Source organism: Anarrhichthys ocellatus, unplaced genomic scaffold (assembly GCF_004355925.1).
Source record: "Anarrhichthys ocellatus isolate YVR2014 unplaced genomic scaffold, GSC_Weel_1.0 scaffold1, whole genome shotgun sequence".
Classification (NCBI taxonomy): Eukaryota; Metazoa; Chordata; class Actinopteri; order Perciformes; family Anarhichadidae; genus Anarrhichthys; species Anarrhichthys ocellatus.
In genome coordinates this window covers 963,833-982,046 of record NW_022280031.1, presented here as the reverse complement: position 1 = coordinate 982,046, position 18,214 = coordinate 963,833, and the positions used below count along the sequence as shown (strand labels likewise).

At 39.1% G+C, this 18,214-nt stretch overlaps 1 protein-coding gene across 1 annotated transcript in view; it reads left to right on the top strand.

The window, feature by feature from the left end:
* Window positions 1-18,214, top strand: part of cdh22 (cadherin 22) — a 154,312-nt gene that overhangs the window by 123,466 nt on the left and 12,632 nt on the right. The window contains exons 10-11 of the mRNA XM_031848850.1: window positions 4,119-4,240; window positions 16,816-16,933. Of these exons, the coding sequence (XP_031704710.1) occupies window positions 4,119-4,240; window positions 16,816-16,933 (240 nt within the window). The remainder of the gene's footprint in view (window positions 1-4,118; window positions 4,241-16,815; window positions 16,934-18,214) is intronic.

The following is an 18,214-nucleotide window of genomic DNA, read 5'->3' as shown; positions in this document are numbered from 1 at the left end:
CTTTTGTGAAAAGCAAATATGAATATTTCCATTATTCAGCGTGTTCAGATGCTCCTGAAATGTCTTGCTTTGTTTTGTTACTTACAAAGCATTTACAGCTGTTAATTCTTAAACACACAAAAACTCAAACTGTTATAAAGATATTGTGGTTGTACACTTGTGAGTCTGTGTAATATTGGAACATTGTAGCTGAGGAAAAATGACCATAATATTTGGTAGCCTCTGTGCCTATACGTGACTGCCCGTGGCTCAGTAAAGAGACCAGAAGCAGATGCTGCTGAGTACATTTGTATTCTCAATTTCCCCTCCTGACAAAAGTGACATTTTAAACCAAACTGTTTCCCCCAGCAAAGAAGATGAGCCTATTGGTCACAAGGAGCATGCGGCTCCTGACACACACCCACACACAACGCAGACACGCACATGTGTTCAAAGACATCCACACACACTTTCAACGTCCTCTGTTTTCCCTGAAGTTATGTCAGTATAATGCAGTGCTTGAGAGATCTACCATACAGTCGTTCTGAAAGATTTGCAACAGCTGGTGAGTGCCGCACAGATGCAGAGCATGCCAATAATCTGTTGAAATTATTTTATTCTTCTTTTGTATCTGAAGACCGATTTTAGAACGACGCCACTTGGTCCAGATGAATGAACCTGTCTCACTGAATAACTCTTTTTTTTCCCCATGAAGTGAGTTTGGGATGGATAGATATTGTTTCATCTGTTTTCAATTTTGGGAATTGAAATGTAAAATGTGTAACATCCGATGATTGCTGGTTTTCATTCCGACACGGCGGGGACAGCAGCACAATGTGAAGACGAAATTAGAGGAAGAGGAGAACAGAGAGGATATTTAGCACTGGTGGAGCACTCTGTGCATTTATGTTCTTGCTGCTCCGGCAAAAAGCAATCAATTATAACTCTGCATTGATGTAAGGATTACGCTATTAGTCGAGACCAGCATTCTCATTAGCTGCTGTGCCAATATTAGGCAGAACTGTGTGGTGAGATAGAGGGAGAGAGCTTGAATTTGTCCAAAAAAGTCTGTTGATTACCGATTTGCAGGACTGTTATGGTAAATCTGTTTTGTCTCTTTTTTCTATCTGACCTGTGGCCCACTGGTATGTCATCTGGCATCAGTTATCTCTCTCTGTCCTGCTCGTAGACCCTCAGAAAATTATAGACAGTGTCTCTGAGTTCACCAACAGTTTCCTTTTACTTTTTTAAGCCTGAATTTTACCCTTGATATCACCCAGCCGGGAAATTACCACGACTGGGTGTGGAGGAGATTCATCAATTAAAGCAAACACGCCTCCAAACGTGTCACCCGTTGAGCCTCAATGTCCTCTTTATGGAACACTTATTTTGAAAATTGCTGTAAAGACACAGATTAGAGGAGTGACTATTGAGACCCAAAATAATACAAAAATGACGTTCTAGAGGAGTTTAGGTTCTTTCTAAGGACATCAGTCCAGTCTCCACTGGCAGTTATTAACAGAATGAATCACTAGTCAAAATATACCAATTTGTAGTTGTTCTTAAAAAGTGACCTCTTGCAACAGTGCAAACAATACACATTTTTTTTAGAAGAGTGCTGATTGTATATTTAATGTTACATGTTTATATAAAAAGTGGCAAAACCAGCAGTATTGCGAGGTCTACCAACGTTCAACAGTAGTTGTAGTTTCACATATCCATGAGTGTTTAATAATCCGTATCGGTGGGATAGGGATCATGAAACACTCACGGATATGTTTTTCTATCAGGACTTGAATTCACTTTTTATTACTGTGCAACTAACATTTCTAAATTTAATAATTGGATTTCAATGTATGGAAACCAACAAGTACCAACATGGGCTTTTATGGAACTTATATCCAATTCACTGCCTTCACCTTCATTTCCATCCTAAGGTGTTCGTTACCTCTCAGTTTTAGTCTCCAATGCTTAACTAATGCCTTAGTTGTTAAAAACTTCAGGATATAACATGTTAACTTCAACCAGAGGTTAGCAAACATTCAGCTCCCCGGAGCTGACAATCACCTGTTTCCTACTTCTCAAATTGAGGCCAAATCTTAAACATGCAGGAATGGGTTGATAATGTTTAGTGACCTCTTTCTCTTTAAATTTCTTAATAAGTTTTGCGAAGAAACACTTTTTATTTCCCTTTTTATACCACTTGAAAAAGCAATAGATGCTACAATTATATGGGAAAAGTGGGGTGACTAAATGTTTCTAAATTTGTTCTGTACTGTGGAAATCGATAAATATTGTGTCAAAAAATTAGCAAACACTGCCTGGAACCTTTTGATGCAAACTCAAAAAATGCATTTGCAAAGGTATAGTTACATTAAGTAGATGGCACTGCCAGCTTACAAGGTTTGTGAGACTTGTTTCACTTAATTTATCTAATTGCAATACTAAGTTACTACGACTTATAATTAACTAGCCATTAACATAGCAAACGCTAACCTGGAGCACTTCTAAGTGTTAATTTAGCTTTCACAAGTACATGCATCAGTCGTTTCACAAAGTGAAGGTACTCATTCATAAGAGTGAGTTCACTGAATTGCACTTAACAATTTGCACTATTTACATAATTGCAACTCTTTAAATTCATTCACTGGAGCTCTTTTTACTGAGAGGATTTATGTGTGTTTTTCTCATCATTGGATAATTGTCAGTAGCTGCATGTCATTACAATTTCTGTAGGGTGCATGAACTGGGTGGTGACAGCTGTGTATACTGATTTATTCATGAGCTATGTACTCCAATTAAGCAGGATATCCAGACCAAACACTTGAAGTGAGCAGATCACTCATTTAACACAGAAGTAATGTTCTCTCTCTTCCTCTGTTACTCACCTCACACACACACACATGCTGGGGGCCTCAGGCTCCCTCTGTACTGTACATAGTTTTTTATGAATAAAATGGAAACTCCTTCAGACATTATCATATTATTATTACAAATGGGAATTAAGATTCATGGAGATAATTTGAAGTGGGTTTTGCTTGTACTAATTATATAATCTTCTCCACCCCCACATTGTTGTTCTGGCCTATTAAGAAAAATGTCTTGAGAGTGCATTGTGATGTTTTTTGGTGTGTTTTATCTTGTTGAAAATGTTATGAGAAATTCAATTACAGAGGTACATTTGCATTGATTTGTCATTATTGTGCTGAGGTGGGCCTCTTGCACGCAGAACTTTTAAAACAGCTCTATATTGTACTGTCCTTATTGGATAGAGAGGACTTAGAACCAACAAGGGCATTTTTTCATTTTCATGTCACTCACTGGTGCCAGAAAGTGTTATGCAGGTAATGGGTGCAATTGAGGAGGCATTCGAGTTAAACCGTTCAGCACTTAGCCACAATGCTTCTTTCTTGTGGGAAATTGCATCCATCTGAGTCTTGTCTTGCTCGTACCACAGGCAGACAAGAAGAGCATAGGGGCGACTGTGGCTATGTGGGTGACTGTGGGTAAGTGGATAGCAGGGCCGTCCTTCAATCAGAGGGTCGGCGGTTCGATCCTCGGCTCCGGCTCTGCTAGTTGCATATCGATGTGTCCTTGACCAAGACACTTAACCCCAAAATTGCTCCTGTAGCTGTGCCTACGGTGTAGAAATGTGATAGAATTGTAAGTCGCTCTGGATAAAAGTGTCTGCTAAATGACTGTAATGTAATGAGCATTGATGGTCTTGCCCATGGACTCTTACACCAGTGTCTTATGTCATCTGGTGGTGCTCGCAGCCAAGAGTAAAAATCTGTTTTTGGGTTGCAGCTACTTGCATAAAGCATAATGAAACTTGTGTTTTTATGCAGCCTGTGTACACAGCTGATTGATTCAAGCTAAATATTTTCTAGCGTCGGATGTGCACAAGATGCACAGCTGAAAACTGTGACTGAAATGCTTTCAGTGTAGACAGCCTCTTATTTGAGAAACAGTCCAACCAGAATCAGAACGTCAGCCACTCAGTTGCCAGTTATGTGTTGTCATGTACTCTTACTTTATCCAACCACTACATGCATTGTAATTTGTTTTAAATATATCAAATGCAACTATAATGTCATGCAATTGACGTTGATGTGTTTTTCTTTCTGTCTCTCCTGTAGATAACCACACCATGGCGTCCCACTCAGCAGTGAGAATTCGTATTCTGGATGTAAATGACAATCCTCCTGAACTGGCCACACCGTACGAAGCCTCCATTTGTGAAGATGCCAAACCAGGCCAGGTAAGTTTCTCCTGATTCAAAATAAAAACATCTAGTAATTTCATATGTATATTCACAGAAAGAATTTCATCTGTAAATGTCTGTGTTGATGATATTGAAGGCAGGAGTTAAAAGGCACTTGAAGAAACAGCGCTGTGCCAAAGCACTAATGAATTACATTAACAGCATAACAAACAAATACTTTTAACAATGCCACAAAGAAACCTATTACCTGCGGGTAATTCAGATTGAAAGGCAGCACCAAAAACAATGCACAGCCCACGCAATGTTGAGCACACCACATTTGTTAGTGTACAAAACTCAAAGCTGGTTATTGATGTGAAGCGCGATGAAGTGTACTCAGCCGGGGGTAGTATGATAGAACATCAGTAATTGATTTTTGCACTATACACATTAATCACAATAGTGCTATAGGAAGAAGTACTTACTGCAAGTAAGTCATTCATACATAAAACAATTACCCACAAATATCAGTTACATAGCTCCATTCCAATAAATGTATCTTTACATCAAACGTTATTAATATTCTTAATTTTCATTAGTCACTATTCCAAAAATACACATTGTTAAAGCATTATTCGACTCTGACCTCTATCTTAACTGAAGATAGGAATAGACAGAAGAGAAGTTTTGATCTACGTCAGTGAAGGTGTCTAGTACTAAGAACTCTTTGTTCTGTGAGCTCATTTCATTTAGACTACATTGGTGAGTCACAGATGGCAGCATGGTCACCGGCTTATCTAATGTAGTACCTGCCTTCCACCAGCATTTTGTCATTTAAGTTCCCTGGACTTAAATGACGAACCATTTAAACCATGATGATACAGCCAATCTATGTGTAACATATTGGAAGAGACTCACCTACAATAACACATAGCATGTGAAAGGATATGTAAAAAGACTGAAGAGTAAAATAGAAGATTTTAATGATGTGTGACAACTAAATGAGGAAATTGAGTCTGAGCCTTTTAACACACTAACAGTAACAAATACGTGCGTGTGGTCATTTAAATGTAAAAGCCATAAACTGGCAAAACTGCCAGGAAGCAGAAGCGTGTGAAGATAAAATGTAAGGAGTAAACGAACCTGTACATCAGCATCACAGGTTAGATTTGTGATATCTGTGCATTGATACAGCAAAGCACAAGACCAGATCACAATGTATTGTTGAGATTTATTTTGTCCTTAGGTACAGATAGAGTATCTGTGATAGAATATTCTAAATTCAAGGTTTCAACCAAAGGCGTCATTGGCAAATTGAAGTTGCTCAGGCATGACCTACAAAATGTACACACTTCCTATGACACATGTTGACAGTTGCTGGATGACACCCGATGGTCAAAAGTCAAGAGTTTAGAGTATTTTATCACAGATGTTTTGTCCTACTCGCACCCACAATTTACAATTCATAGTTCACACATTTAAATATTGACATTTTTATTTATGTCAGTGCTGTGATTGTTTAAACTAAATATAGTGGAGTTTGGGGAATTCCCATCTGAGTGGATACAGAATTTGTAAAAAAGATTTCTGCATTTCATTTAACGAGCTCTTTCTCAAAAACAATCATGAATTTGTTCCATTACAAAAGCTAAACAGTCAATGAAATGTAGTTCTGCTTATGGTAGTTCTCTACCTATTTTTTTGTTCAATCATGTCACACTCAAAGTGATACAGCAGTTAGCACAGATGAACATTAATTCCTAAATGGCAAACAGGTGACAAATTTTATGTTGCATCAATACCCAGCACCAATCAATCTACGGGAGCCTGTTTGAAAAAGCAGGACAAAAAGGTAATACCATGGTTATATCTGATCCTGTATCGCCATTAAAAAACGGACAGAGTCATTAGGGTGTTTTATTCTCCTTATACAGCCAACAGGCCTTGGGCTAAGTTAAACCCAATTATCATGTGCAGAGCAGAGGAATAATTAAAGAAAGCAAGGCTTTAAAGTGGGGCCTCCATGCTGGAAGCTGCATTTACATGTGTAATGAGACTCAGGCCTCCCCTCTCTTTGATCCACAGACTGTTAACCACTTATAGCCCCCCTGTGCCTCCGCAACGCCGCCCGCCTGTGCCTTTCTAGGTCTGCTCTCCCTCACTCCCACCTCGCTCCCTCTCCCATCCGCGAGAGCCCACATTAACCTTCAGCTCCTAATCACCCTGAGATGATTAGTCTTCCAGCAAAAAGATCATTGCTGGCTCTCAGCATTGTAAAATAAAAGGTGTTTAATGCTCTCATTAGAGAGAAATGCAGAGAAATATGTCACAATGTAATTACAAACCAAAGATAGGGATTCCATAGACCTACAGGAGAATTTGACATTCAGCTTCATTGACGTCCGTGAGTCTGTCCACCAAATTCTCTTTTATTCTGCACTTATGACCGTCTATGTACAAGTGGCCGTCTGACAGGAACATCATTCATTTACGTCGGCTCGATTTTTGTATCCCAGTTTTTTTTTGTCTCTTCTCTGTAGAGTCTCTTTTTTTCTGTTGTTGTGTGGAACTCTGTTGGAGTCGGCTGCTGAGATTGAATGAAAATGTGTTGCTTTGGGTCAAAGGCTTTCTAATGCTCATTTTCACCCTCAGGGGTAACCACTGGGGGCATGGGGGAAACAATTTTCTCCTCTATGTTATTTTCAGAATAATATATAAAAAATGAAAAAAAGTTTTCCTGTAGTTGTTGGCAGTCACTGCATTTTTACCTTTGAAAAATGGAGTAAGTGGTGTGAAGAAAAGTTTTTGATTTGCTTTGTCTGCGCTGGTGCAGAGCGTTGGTGTTCGTAGTATTTTTTTTTCTCTGAGTAATGGCAAGGATAGAGCCTTTCTACTGCGGGCCTTTCAACTCAGAGAGAGAAGTGAATGAGCAAATCACTTGAATGAATTACTCGTATATCATATATATACACCTTTCCATTGAAGTGAGACCAATAAACCTGAATGCAATGACAGGCTCAGGATGTTTAACCAAACATTTTTCTTGTCAACTGAAGTCAGTTTAATGCTACGGAATTTCTTCTCATCAATAAGTGAAATTTTGATTCACAGTACTCTAAGAAAATCAGAGATGCTGGCACTCTGCCCCTCACCAAAAACTCTTCGGTCTCTTGAGAGGTAATCAAGTTGTTTGGCAACTGTCCAATCAGAGCAATTTGGCCATGTCCGATGTTCAAGCCAGCACTTGCACAGGGATTTGGAGCAAACAAGATGTTGTCAGACAGCCTTTATGAATCTCTGCCATGAATAAATTGATGCATATTTTGCTCTCCTCATTCTGCCTCTGCAACTTAGAAGAGTTCTGTGCCACTTTCTGAAATATCAGCCACAAACACGCGCACATACACACACACACACCCACACACACACAAAGCTACAAGCACATAAACCATTTTTATTATCAAAATCACATCTGTAGTTATACTTTTGACTTCACAATACATAGGAGCAGAAATGACACTGTACAAGGGTTGAATGTATTTAGGTTTGCAGCATGTTAGCAATGCCGGGCTAACTTAGCCCAATTCATTATCTGCTATACATTCTCTTGTCATTAATTATCATACAGCAGAGTCACAGTCTTTGCACAACTTATTTGATTCTAATTAATACAACATTTTATTAGTTCACATAATGTTGTCTGTGCAGTTGGCCTGGGTATTAGATACAGGCCAAGTGTAAAATAATTAAATGTGCATATTAAATTCAAATAAGGGTAAAGCAGCGGTTAAAGCCAATGCTCTAGCACGTAAAATAATTGCTTCAATTAACATTTCACAAATGCTAACATTGTTGATAATTGTTTGCATCTGTGCTTTGTTTCCAGGCTTGTGCAAAACCATGTTTACTAAGTGTCAGCTTGGAATCCAACCAATAATAGTCAAGGATGTCACATTAAATCTCATCTCATTGTCTTGTCAAAGCAGGTATGTTGATGTGTACAGTAGTACTGACAACTAGAAATATATTTGTAGAACATTTTCACTAACATAGTTTACTAAGCAGTGGGGAAGGGGCCTGCCCAGGATGAACTTATTTATTTATTCAGATAAAGAAGATGCAAAAGGAGGGGCCCAGAGATATAAGCATCAGCCAACAGATGTTTGCTTGTAAAACAAGCTTCAATTTAGTTTCACCTCCCCAGCATGTTGTTAATCTTATTTTTTTTACTTGGACAGGGCAACAGCTCTTGGAAATATGTATAATTGAGTCAATTTTTCTTTCACCTGGAATAGACGTCAAACATAAATATGCCTCTGGAGGACCCAGAGCCCTTTGCTCACTTCATCTGGCCTCTGTAAAAAGGAAGTAAGACAGGGTTATTGCGGTTTGTTCAGTGTCTAGCCTGTTTCACCTTTTTTAAAGGCCTGCTACACTGGCAACTCCTTTTATTTTTCAATTGAATCAACTGTGAAATTGCTTGGCTCAAGGTTGACAACTTCTCCATGTTGACATTGCTTATCAGCTAAAACCCACTCATAAGGCATAATGAGTATCAGTTGATGGATAGCAGGACTTGATTGTGACTAATTATCAGTAAACAGTAATTTATTTTCAACATAACATCAATCAATCAAGCTGTCAGTGGAACAAGGCACATGCCATCATGTACTTGGTGTTTTCTGTTGGTGGTGTTTTTTACCTATGCGACACATTCTATAAAAACACAGGTCAGTAAGTAATTTGTTCATGCTACTTTGTTCTTTTTTTGTATGCGTGTGTTTGCGGGGATCAAAAGCTGTTTTCACAGTGACGTTGTGGGGACTCACCTCCCATATGGGGACCTTTCCCCACAACAATAAAAATCATTGCATTCATCTCTTCCCTCTTGTCTGTCTGTCAGTCTGTATTTCCATATCAGCTGAATCTGCTTACGCTCTACGTTTACCACAAATTATATCATAAAGCCAATTATACATGCCTGTCGCTTCACACACGCATGCTACAAGGAAATGAAGACAGGCTACACACACCCACACACATGCTGTATACACACAGCCTTAACTGTCACACTTTCAATACGTCAGATCAACCCCCGGTTTACTAAGCTAATGAGGAGCGTTCCTTTGTCTCCTGTTGTGTGCTGTGTTACCAACCAGTCTCGTTCATGGAGTGTCAGCTCCCTGGCTCAGGTCTTGCTTTCGGTGGAACCACAGAGAAAATCAGATTAACCTAAGCCTTTTAACTGCGGTTGGATTTGATCCCATTCGAGAGTTGGCAGCACAACCTATTTTGTTTGTGTTTAGAGGGAGAATACATGTGGAGCGAAGGGGAGGGGTTGGCAGAGAAGTAAATTTAAAAAAAAATGGGTGACACAGGCTAAGCAGCTTTGCTTGGGGACACAGTTGAAGCCAGGGCCATGACGTGTGTTAAATAGCTTCTCACCTTTTATCTGCTATTTAGTTTGATGGTCAGAGGTGGAAAGAGAAAGCAAGACAAGTGACTTTACAGTAAGACAGAATGAGGGAAGAAAGTTCAAGGAAAAAGGCGTTGGGTAAATACAGATTGGATTCACACTTCTATGATACTATCATGCAGAACAATCCATTTATTAGTCACAGGTTCATCAGTACAGTAAATATAATTATATCCTCCTCTTTCTATCTGCAGTTTAGATTTTAGCATACACCGGTAGAACATTTCGAAATTCCAAACAAAGACAAATTACTGCAAAAAGGTTTATCCAGGTCATTTCAGTTTTTATTTTTTTTTACATGTCCTGATTTGACTAGAAGTGAGTTCTTGTCCCATTAGCAATGACTACGTAAAGCAGGAGAGAAAGAGACGCTGTTTTGCCTTGGGCCTTAAAAACCCTCATTTGCAACACAATCTGACAAACACAAATTTGAACTGCTATGCTTTTGAGGACTCTCATTGGTGTAATGTATTCCATGACCCATAACCTTAACCCTGACAACCAACCCAGGTCGAGTCAAACTTCAAAAAATAAAAATGACCACATCCTGTTACTCTGGATAACAGTGTTATGTAAATCAATACAATTCAAATATAAATGTATATCTGCATAAACAAAGCCAACAGGGGAGCAATTTAGTGCCACACATATCACTCTGCTCAAAACCACCAATTTCTAAATGAGCCTCACAGTTCTTAAGATGTGATTCACTTTTGCTAGTATGACCATTTAGCCATGTATTGGATCAGTTAAAAATAACAAAAAGCTTGATGATGTTATAGTTATTGTAGTTCACAAGACTTAAATCCTCTTTTGATTTCCACTATTGTGGATTCATTTCCTGATTTGCCCATTTTCCCAATCTGCTGCACCTCAAGGAATGAAACGTGAACAAAATCTTCGCCTCTCAGCCCATTCCTCGCCCACCTTGTGGTATTTATCTGACTGAATGCAGAGGGACAGATATCATATAGTGCCATGTGTGCAGAACAAAAGGCTGGGTGGAAAGCCAAATACTAAGTATGGCCTGGGGTAACCGAGGCCTGTCAACTCTGCCGTGCCGCCTCACAGCTGGCTGAGTGTGTCACTGCGACAGATCACCTCAGTTTGGCCATGTCACCGCCAACCTCCAACCCCTGGGAGAGTCGGTTTGAAATAGCTAAATGTTAGGCCTGTCTAAAACCCACTCATCACATACACGTGAACGCAACAATTACTCACCTCATTCACATACAGAATGCATGCTCAAACACACACACACACACACACACACACACACACACGCACGCAACAGAAGGGAGTAAAGTAAGAAGCAAACAAACACTGATGAGGAAAAAAGCCAGACAGACTCAGTTTTGCCAGACAGTATTTCATGAGTAGGAGACTAAATGAGTCGTCTGTTCTACTCACCAAATGCCTCTTCCTTTTATCTCTACAATGTTAACATTGAATCAGACAAACCAGTAGCCGAGAGAGACACTGGAATATTCACTGTTTTCTGCAATGTTTTTTTTTTCTTTTTGATTTTCCCTGTTCATGTCAATGTTTACATTACAACGAACATTAACATTAACAATGTTAACATATTCGTTAACCTAGTGTATACTGTCTATCTGCTGTTTATGCTAATGATGTAAATCCCCAAACATGTCATGTGATTACAAGTAAAAAGCAAGCATTGTAGCATTTGTAATATAGGCATACCAATTTTTTTTTCATAGAATACTGTCTAGTATTTTACTCTGAAAAACAATTCTTGGCTTTAAATAATATTTTAGCTTTTTTTCTTTTGATGCTGGTCCAAAAAAAGTATAAAGAACAATCTTCCATCCTGAAATTGAATCAAGTTCAGACCAATGCATTGAGACACTTAATGCTCCACTGGACACAATGAGGATGCTTTTTACCACTGAAAATAATGGATGTGTTTGAAAACACACCTCTGACACTTAAAGTGCATTCCAAGCTTCAGAGATGAACCACTCTCAGCCCATATTAAGTAGTTGTGTGTTTGTTTATTTATTTATTCATTTCCTCCCTGTTCCCATCGTGAAATGGTTGATTTCTGCTGTGAATGAGTAAGCCACCTCCCTTTCGCAACCTTGACCTTTCACACACCTCTAGTGCTCATGATATGGGATGTACTTTTGGGAAAGTCTCCCTTCTAGCTTTCCAGGGATGCAAGAGATTTAAAGGGGTCAGGAAAGGGGGCCGCGAGATAGAAATCTAATTAGGTGATTGTGCTTGCGGGAGCTTCGCTATAGCTGCTCGATAAACTCCCACACGCTTGCTCTGCTCCTCTCCCGCTTCACACTCTCTCTCTCCCTCGGCAGTTTGCACTCACCCCGAGACACCGCCTGAGAGTCCCCCTGCTAGGGGTACAGTCACAGGACGCAGATCATGGCTCACTTACTACGTCTTCACTATTTCTTTAAAGAAGTGAGGAGTTGCATCCCTCAGCTGATAACAAAGCTTTTGCTTTAAGTCTTCTCTTTGCTCTTTATTCTTTTACTGTCCGCTCCAAAGAATGATGAGAAGATAAGACCAGGCCTGCTTTGGCATGCAACACACCCAGTTGGATTCTTCATAGATCACTGTGTATTGACTAGATGCGTGGTGGTCTTTGAAATAATGAAATGTAACTTAAAAACCACATGGTGCAGTTATTCATTACATTACAGTCATTTAGCAGACACTTTTATCCAAAGCAACTTACAATTCAGAGTCTATCACATTTCTACAATTTTGGGGTTAAGTGTCTTGCTCAGCGGAGCCGGAGCTCGAACCGCCGACCCTCTGATTGAAAGATGGCCCTGCTATCCACTTAGCCACAATCGCCATATTCATGTGAGTTATACGGTAGTGTGGCAGCTTTTGCAACCCTGTGTCCTGCAAATGTTATTTGTATACAACTACTGTGCATTAACACCGTGTACTTGTTAGTAATGGTAATGTAGACACAGACAAAGCATGATAGTGTAATGTTTAACTAACCCTTATGATGGGGGAAACACTATTGCTGCATTGTTTTATTTGCTTAATTTTAAATATATGGTATTGAAATCTTATTTTAGTTGCCAACCATCGATATAGTTGGCTAGCTAGTTAGAAAATATTAGCAGTCAATGTTTTGCTGATACATTCAGCACAGTATGAACATTAGGTCTGAGACTGTATGTAAAAGAGAAACGTAATCTTAACATTTCACAAAATGTATTTTGCTATGAATCAGAGCCTCTGTCTCAAAAGCGATAAAAGCCATTACAGAAAGAATAGTAATCCGGACAATGGGTCAGGATTTGAGATGGCATGTAATGATATGTTCTCTCTTATAAACACCTTTGTAGGAATACAGGCAGAAATTCCTGGTTCATTTCCAAGTGTTCGTGTCAAGAGCAGATTCTGCAGCGCTATGGAAGAAGCGTGTGATTTGCCCTGAAATCATGCCGATGCATTTTGTAATTACAAAGTCAGCCATATTATCCCAAACAACCTCCCTGAGCTGTGGGTATGACTAAGCCTGTTCTGTGTCTGTGATGCAACGTCAATGCTGAGGAGCTGTTTATTGTGAAGGTACAATTGTAGCCCGGAAGTGTGCTCGGCAGTAGCTTAGTCACAGTAATGCACAGCCACGACTCAAGCTCATAAAAAAATGAGTTGTGTGCAGTGCCAAAAACGAATGAGGCTGTCTTTCGCAGGCACGCAACATCAGCTTAAAAGTTACACAATAAAGCAGATGTCTTTATGTCCCAGAAGTGTGTGAAATACAGTATATATATATATCTACAGTATTGTTGTTTGAATAATCAATTCACAGGTGGATGATAAATGAGGGAGACATTGTTCTGGAAACGACAAGCATGAGAGACAGATACGTTGGAGAAGATAAATGCAAAAGAGAAAGAATCAAGAGGAAACGGAAATCTCAGTGAGGAATATACAGAGCAGCCTGAAGAGGCAGAGAGGAAAAGATAGAGAGAAGAATTCTGTCCAGTATACAAAGCCATGTTTCACCTGTTATAAGTACTGTGTCCCTTAAAGAGGAGACGGCTGTTGTAACAGCTATTGGTTTGATATATTTCTGTTGATCTTATCTGATACTGTAAGACAACACAAAGGAATCACAGCCATTGAACATCCTGCTTTAATCATCCTGAGAAATGCCTCACTTAATAACAGTTCTGGGATTTGTTTGTCGTGTGCATCTCTGCGGATCTCCAACAGTGCCTCTAAGCAGTTTGCTCGTGTGCATGTGAGGGTGAAACAGAGGTGTGAGGTGGGGGGAGATTCTGTGTGTAAAAACTAATTATTTGTATTTCTTTGACTTCCAAGTCAAAATATATTCAGCGGGCGTTTTACAAGGTTGCACAAAGATGAAACTATAATTACCCACTTGTAGTTGTATTCCTCCACCAACCAGTCATTTTGCAGTTTCAAAATGTCATCACTTAGTATGAATTCTTGAGTTATGCCCAAAACATGTTTTCTAAGGTCACAGTGACCTTTGACCACCAAATCAGTTCAGTCTTCAGTCCAAGGGGACGTTTGTGCCAAAGTTGAAGGAATTCGCTGAAGGTGTTCCTAAGATATCATATTCATGAGAATTAGATAGACATGGGGTCACAGTGATGTTTGACCATCAAATTCTAATCATTTCATCCTTTAGTCCAAGTGGACATTTACACCAAATTTGAAGAAATTTCCCTTAGGCATTCTTGATATATCGCTGTCATGAGAATGGGCCAGACGTACGTGGGTACGGATGGACTTACTCACAGACAACCAGAAAACACAATGCCTGTCGCCAGCACAGAGGCATGAAAAGCCATTTGTGGATGTTATAGATTGCCTTTCTGTCTCTTTCCACTGCCCGTCACAATTTATATAGTCATGTTGTGCAATTTTTGTGATGGAAACAATTCTCTCAATGAGCTTCCTGACCCGATTTGATGTGTTCTGATTCCTCCTCATGCAATTGATTGAAAGGTGTTGGTTGTTTAAGTTGATTATTAAGGAATGTAGAGTTGTTCACATTCAGAGAGGAATGGGCTTTTGGTAAACAACTCTATTGACAAAATGACATTTGCCATATGTGCTACATGTCCGTTGCATGCTGTGATAGACAACACAACAGCAGTAGATACAGAGCATGGAGACAGCTGTTTGGTAGAGGGACACAAGCATTCTGAACTATACAAACGTGTTAAAACTTTACTGAATTAAAAAGTAGTTTAATGCTATATGCTACTGCTATATAATAATGGTAAACATTTTCTTTTAAAAAAGGTATAGTTTGGCATCTTGGAGACGGAGAGTGCCATAGGCAGATTATACCACTGTCATCTATCTGGCGCAAAGACTGGAAGCAGATGGAAACAGCTAGCTTAGTTCTGTTCAGTTGTTCTAAAACTAGCCTACCCGCCCCTTTAAACCTCACTAATTAACACTTATTTTGTTGTTTACAAAATAAACCACAGTAATACCCACAAAAACTGAAGCATGAAACCCCCGAATTCACCGTTTTTGGGCCAGGAGGAATCTGTCATTTTAGTCTGATAGGCAACTTCCTGCAATTTTTTTACACTTTGGTTTTTGAATGTATTAAACAAATAAAATATGCCATGTTAATTGGTGAGTTTAAGAGATGCTTTCAAACTTTAAAATGTAATCAAATTTTATAAAAGTTGGGGTTTATAATTCTCTTCAAAAACCTGCCTTGCCAAGACGCTTACTCCAGAGCAGTGACTTGACAGCTGTAAATACTAACAATAGCCATGTTAGTTGTTTATGTTCATAATGATAATTTTTGAGGAGTGGCTTTTGAGGGTAGCCTGAAGGGAAGGGCTGTCAGTGTTGCTGACTTTCTCGCTAGATTTAGCACTTATAGCGCGTGCAATCAAGAAAAACAGATCATTCCACAAATGTATTATCAAAAGAATAGAACCATTATTTAAAAATGGGAAGAAAATATAGCTTTAAAATATTCTCAGGCAAAATGTACAAAGTTTTTTGTCACACACATAATAGAATAGCTATTGTTAGCATCATTCGAAGCACTAACTGATGATGGATTATACAATCCTACATGTTTTGGGGAAGATGTCATTGGAGTTACTGTTTTCAGTAACTGTGTTTATATAGTTTCAAGACACTGAGATAAAATGTAGAATAATACCACAAGGGGATTCAACTTTAGTTTCAGAGCATTAAGGGTAAAACATTTCAGCCGAAACCTCTAATAGCTTGACTCGTCATCCCGCTGTTCTGTTGGTCAACATTCAAGCTACCTCTTAAAAACACATTTTAGTGTTTGTACTGCACTGTCCATTGTTTTCAACTTTGAATCTTTATTTTATTCAGCTACACGGAAGAGTACATCTTTCTTTTAGCTTTTTTTCAGTGAAAGTGCGTAGCAAAGAAAAGGTAAGGGAAATTGAAAATAATAACAAGGAGGTGGACTCAAACATGATGCGATATGAAAATATCCTTCTTCAGCTTGTTGGCTGCAGATTCACAGGATGAGAAGACGATGAATTGTCACCAAGAGGCCTGCGTTAGGGTGAAAGGATCTCCGAGGGCTGTTTGATGTCTGCTCAGCTCGCAGTGAATCATATCTCACCTTATTGTGTTCACACAGAGTTCTCAAAATTGGATCACAGTTGAGTTTTATCTTTGAATGTAGATCACTATTATTTTGTAACATCAGATACGAGGACTAGACTCTCACTGAGCCTCTGTGTCTGTCTTTCTGTTCCTCTGCACATTAGCATTTATACTTTACCCTCTCTTGGAGCAAATAAGGCAGCCTCACAGGATATGGTAGTCCTTTTCTATTCAGAAAAAAAGCTCTTTAGCAAGGCTTTTTATGATAGTTTAGCATTTTTTACATGTTGCTGTGTCAACTTTCTGAAGAAAGATGTTTTTTTGTATCTCTTTGTGACTATGGCTCCTTTGAACTGCACTTTGACAGGAATTCTTCTCAGTCTGTTGCATCCAAGTACACTCGCTCCATCTCACTCCCTCCCTTATGAAATAGGCATTTGAAATGTAAAGTGTAAAGTGTTTTTCATATTCATTTTCTTGTTCCCATTGAGTGGATCTGAGCAGGAAATCTAACCCTATTTCTTCTCTGCATGGGTTGCTTCTCTCTTCTTAGCTAATTCACACCATCAGTGTGGTGGATAGAGACGAGCCACAATCTGGTCATCGCTTCTACTTCACCTTGGCCCCTGAAGCCTCCAGCAATCGACACTTCACCCTCTGGGATGTCAAAGGTGAGAGGGCAAAGGTCATTGTTTAGGGGCTATTGGTAAAGTAGCATATTTAGCTATAGCTGTGCTAATGTCATTATCAGCATTATTTGATTTTTAAGTTACAATGGTACGAAGCAGGAGTCCATAAATTGTACTATTTTTTGTGAGTGGGTTTGTTCGCATTTTAAACATGCACAGGTGAAGCAACATTATATGCTTGATTATATGTTTTCGAACAAAAGACAATTCATAGAGTACACTGAGGATGTTGACAAATCACAGGGGGCATTTTTTGAATACATGTTCCTGTCCTCCTACCAGTGCCATTAGAAAGAATTGCAAGCCATTGCATGTCTGACACAGTTTCTTTTTACATTAATAGCGTTTTATATGTAATTTTCTCTATATTTTCAACACTTTTTTTAACACAGAATCATTCCTTGATTCACCTTGAATAGAATTTCAACAGCAAACATAATTTTCTTAGCGTCATCATGTAAATTGCATTTTGTATGAAAACAAAAAAACATACACATGCTGTATCTGCACAATGTAAGGACACATTAAAATCACCATGCTCCCCATTGATGACTTTGCTTTGTCAGGAAGATTTGGTTTTGTTCATGCTTGTCTGTGTTTTTGCGAACGCGCTTGCAGATCCCTCGTTTAGAGATGTGTACCTAACTGAATGTGACATCTGGTTAAATCAAGATTGATCTGACACCAGGAAAATGTCAGGGGAGCAACCCTAGCAAGGGAAATGTCACCGCATGAAGGCAGCGAGGCCGGCTGCAGCCCCATTACATGTGTGTGAATGGATATACACGTAACATGGGACGTATGTAAAGTAAACACACATACTGTACACACATATGCATAGACCGGAAGAAACATGACAATAGTGTCCCTCTGGCTCTTTCGTTCTCTCCTACACACAAATACGCACACACATATACACACCAACACGTCATGCAGACCATCAGGATCTGCTTTTCTTTGATTACATTTTTTTCGACAACCTCTGGCTGCGTGTATGTATGCTAAGGGAGAATGAGTAATAATCACAGTATATTCATGCATACATATAAGAATGTCACTATTCACCCCATTTACCAACATAGAAATACAGACATAAATACAGACACACAAACACAACAGTAGACCGTATATATTTGGGAGGAAGACAAACAAAACCCTGCATAGCCTTTTGATCCTCCCACCCCTTTTTTTGACTATGGTGTCTCTTTTCATTGACACATTTGTCAACCTGTCACTTTCAATCTGTCACTTTTTCTTTTCCCC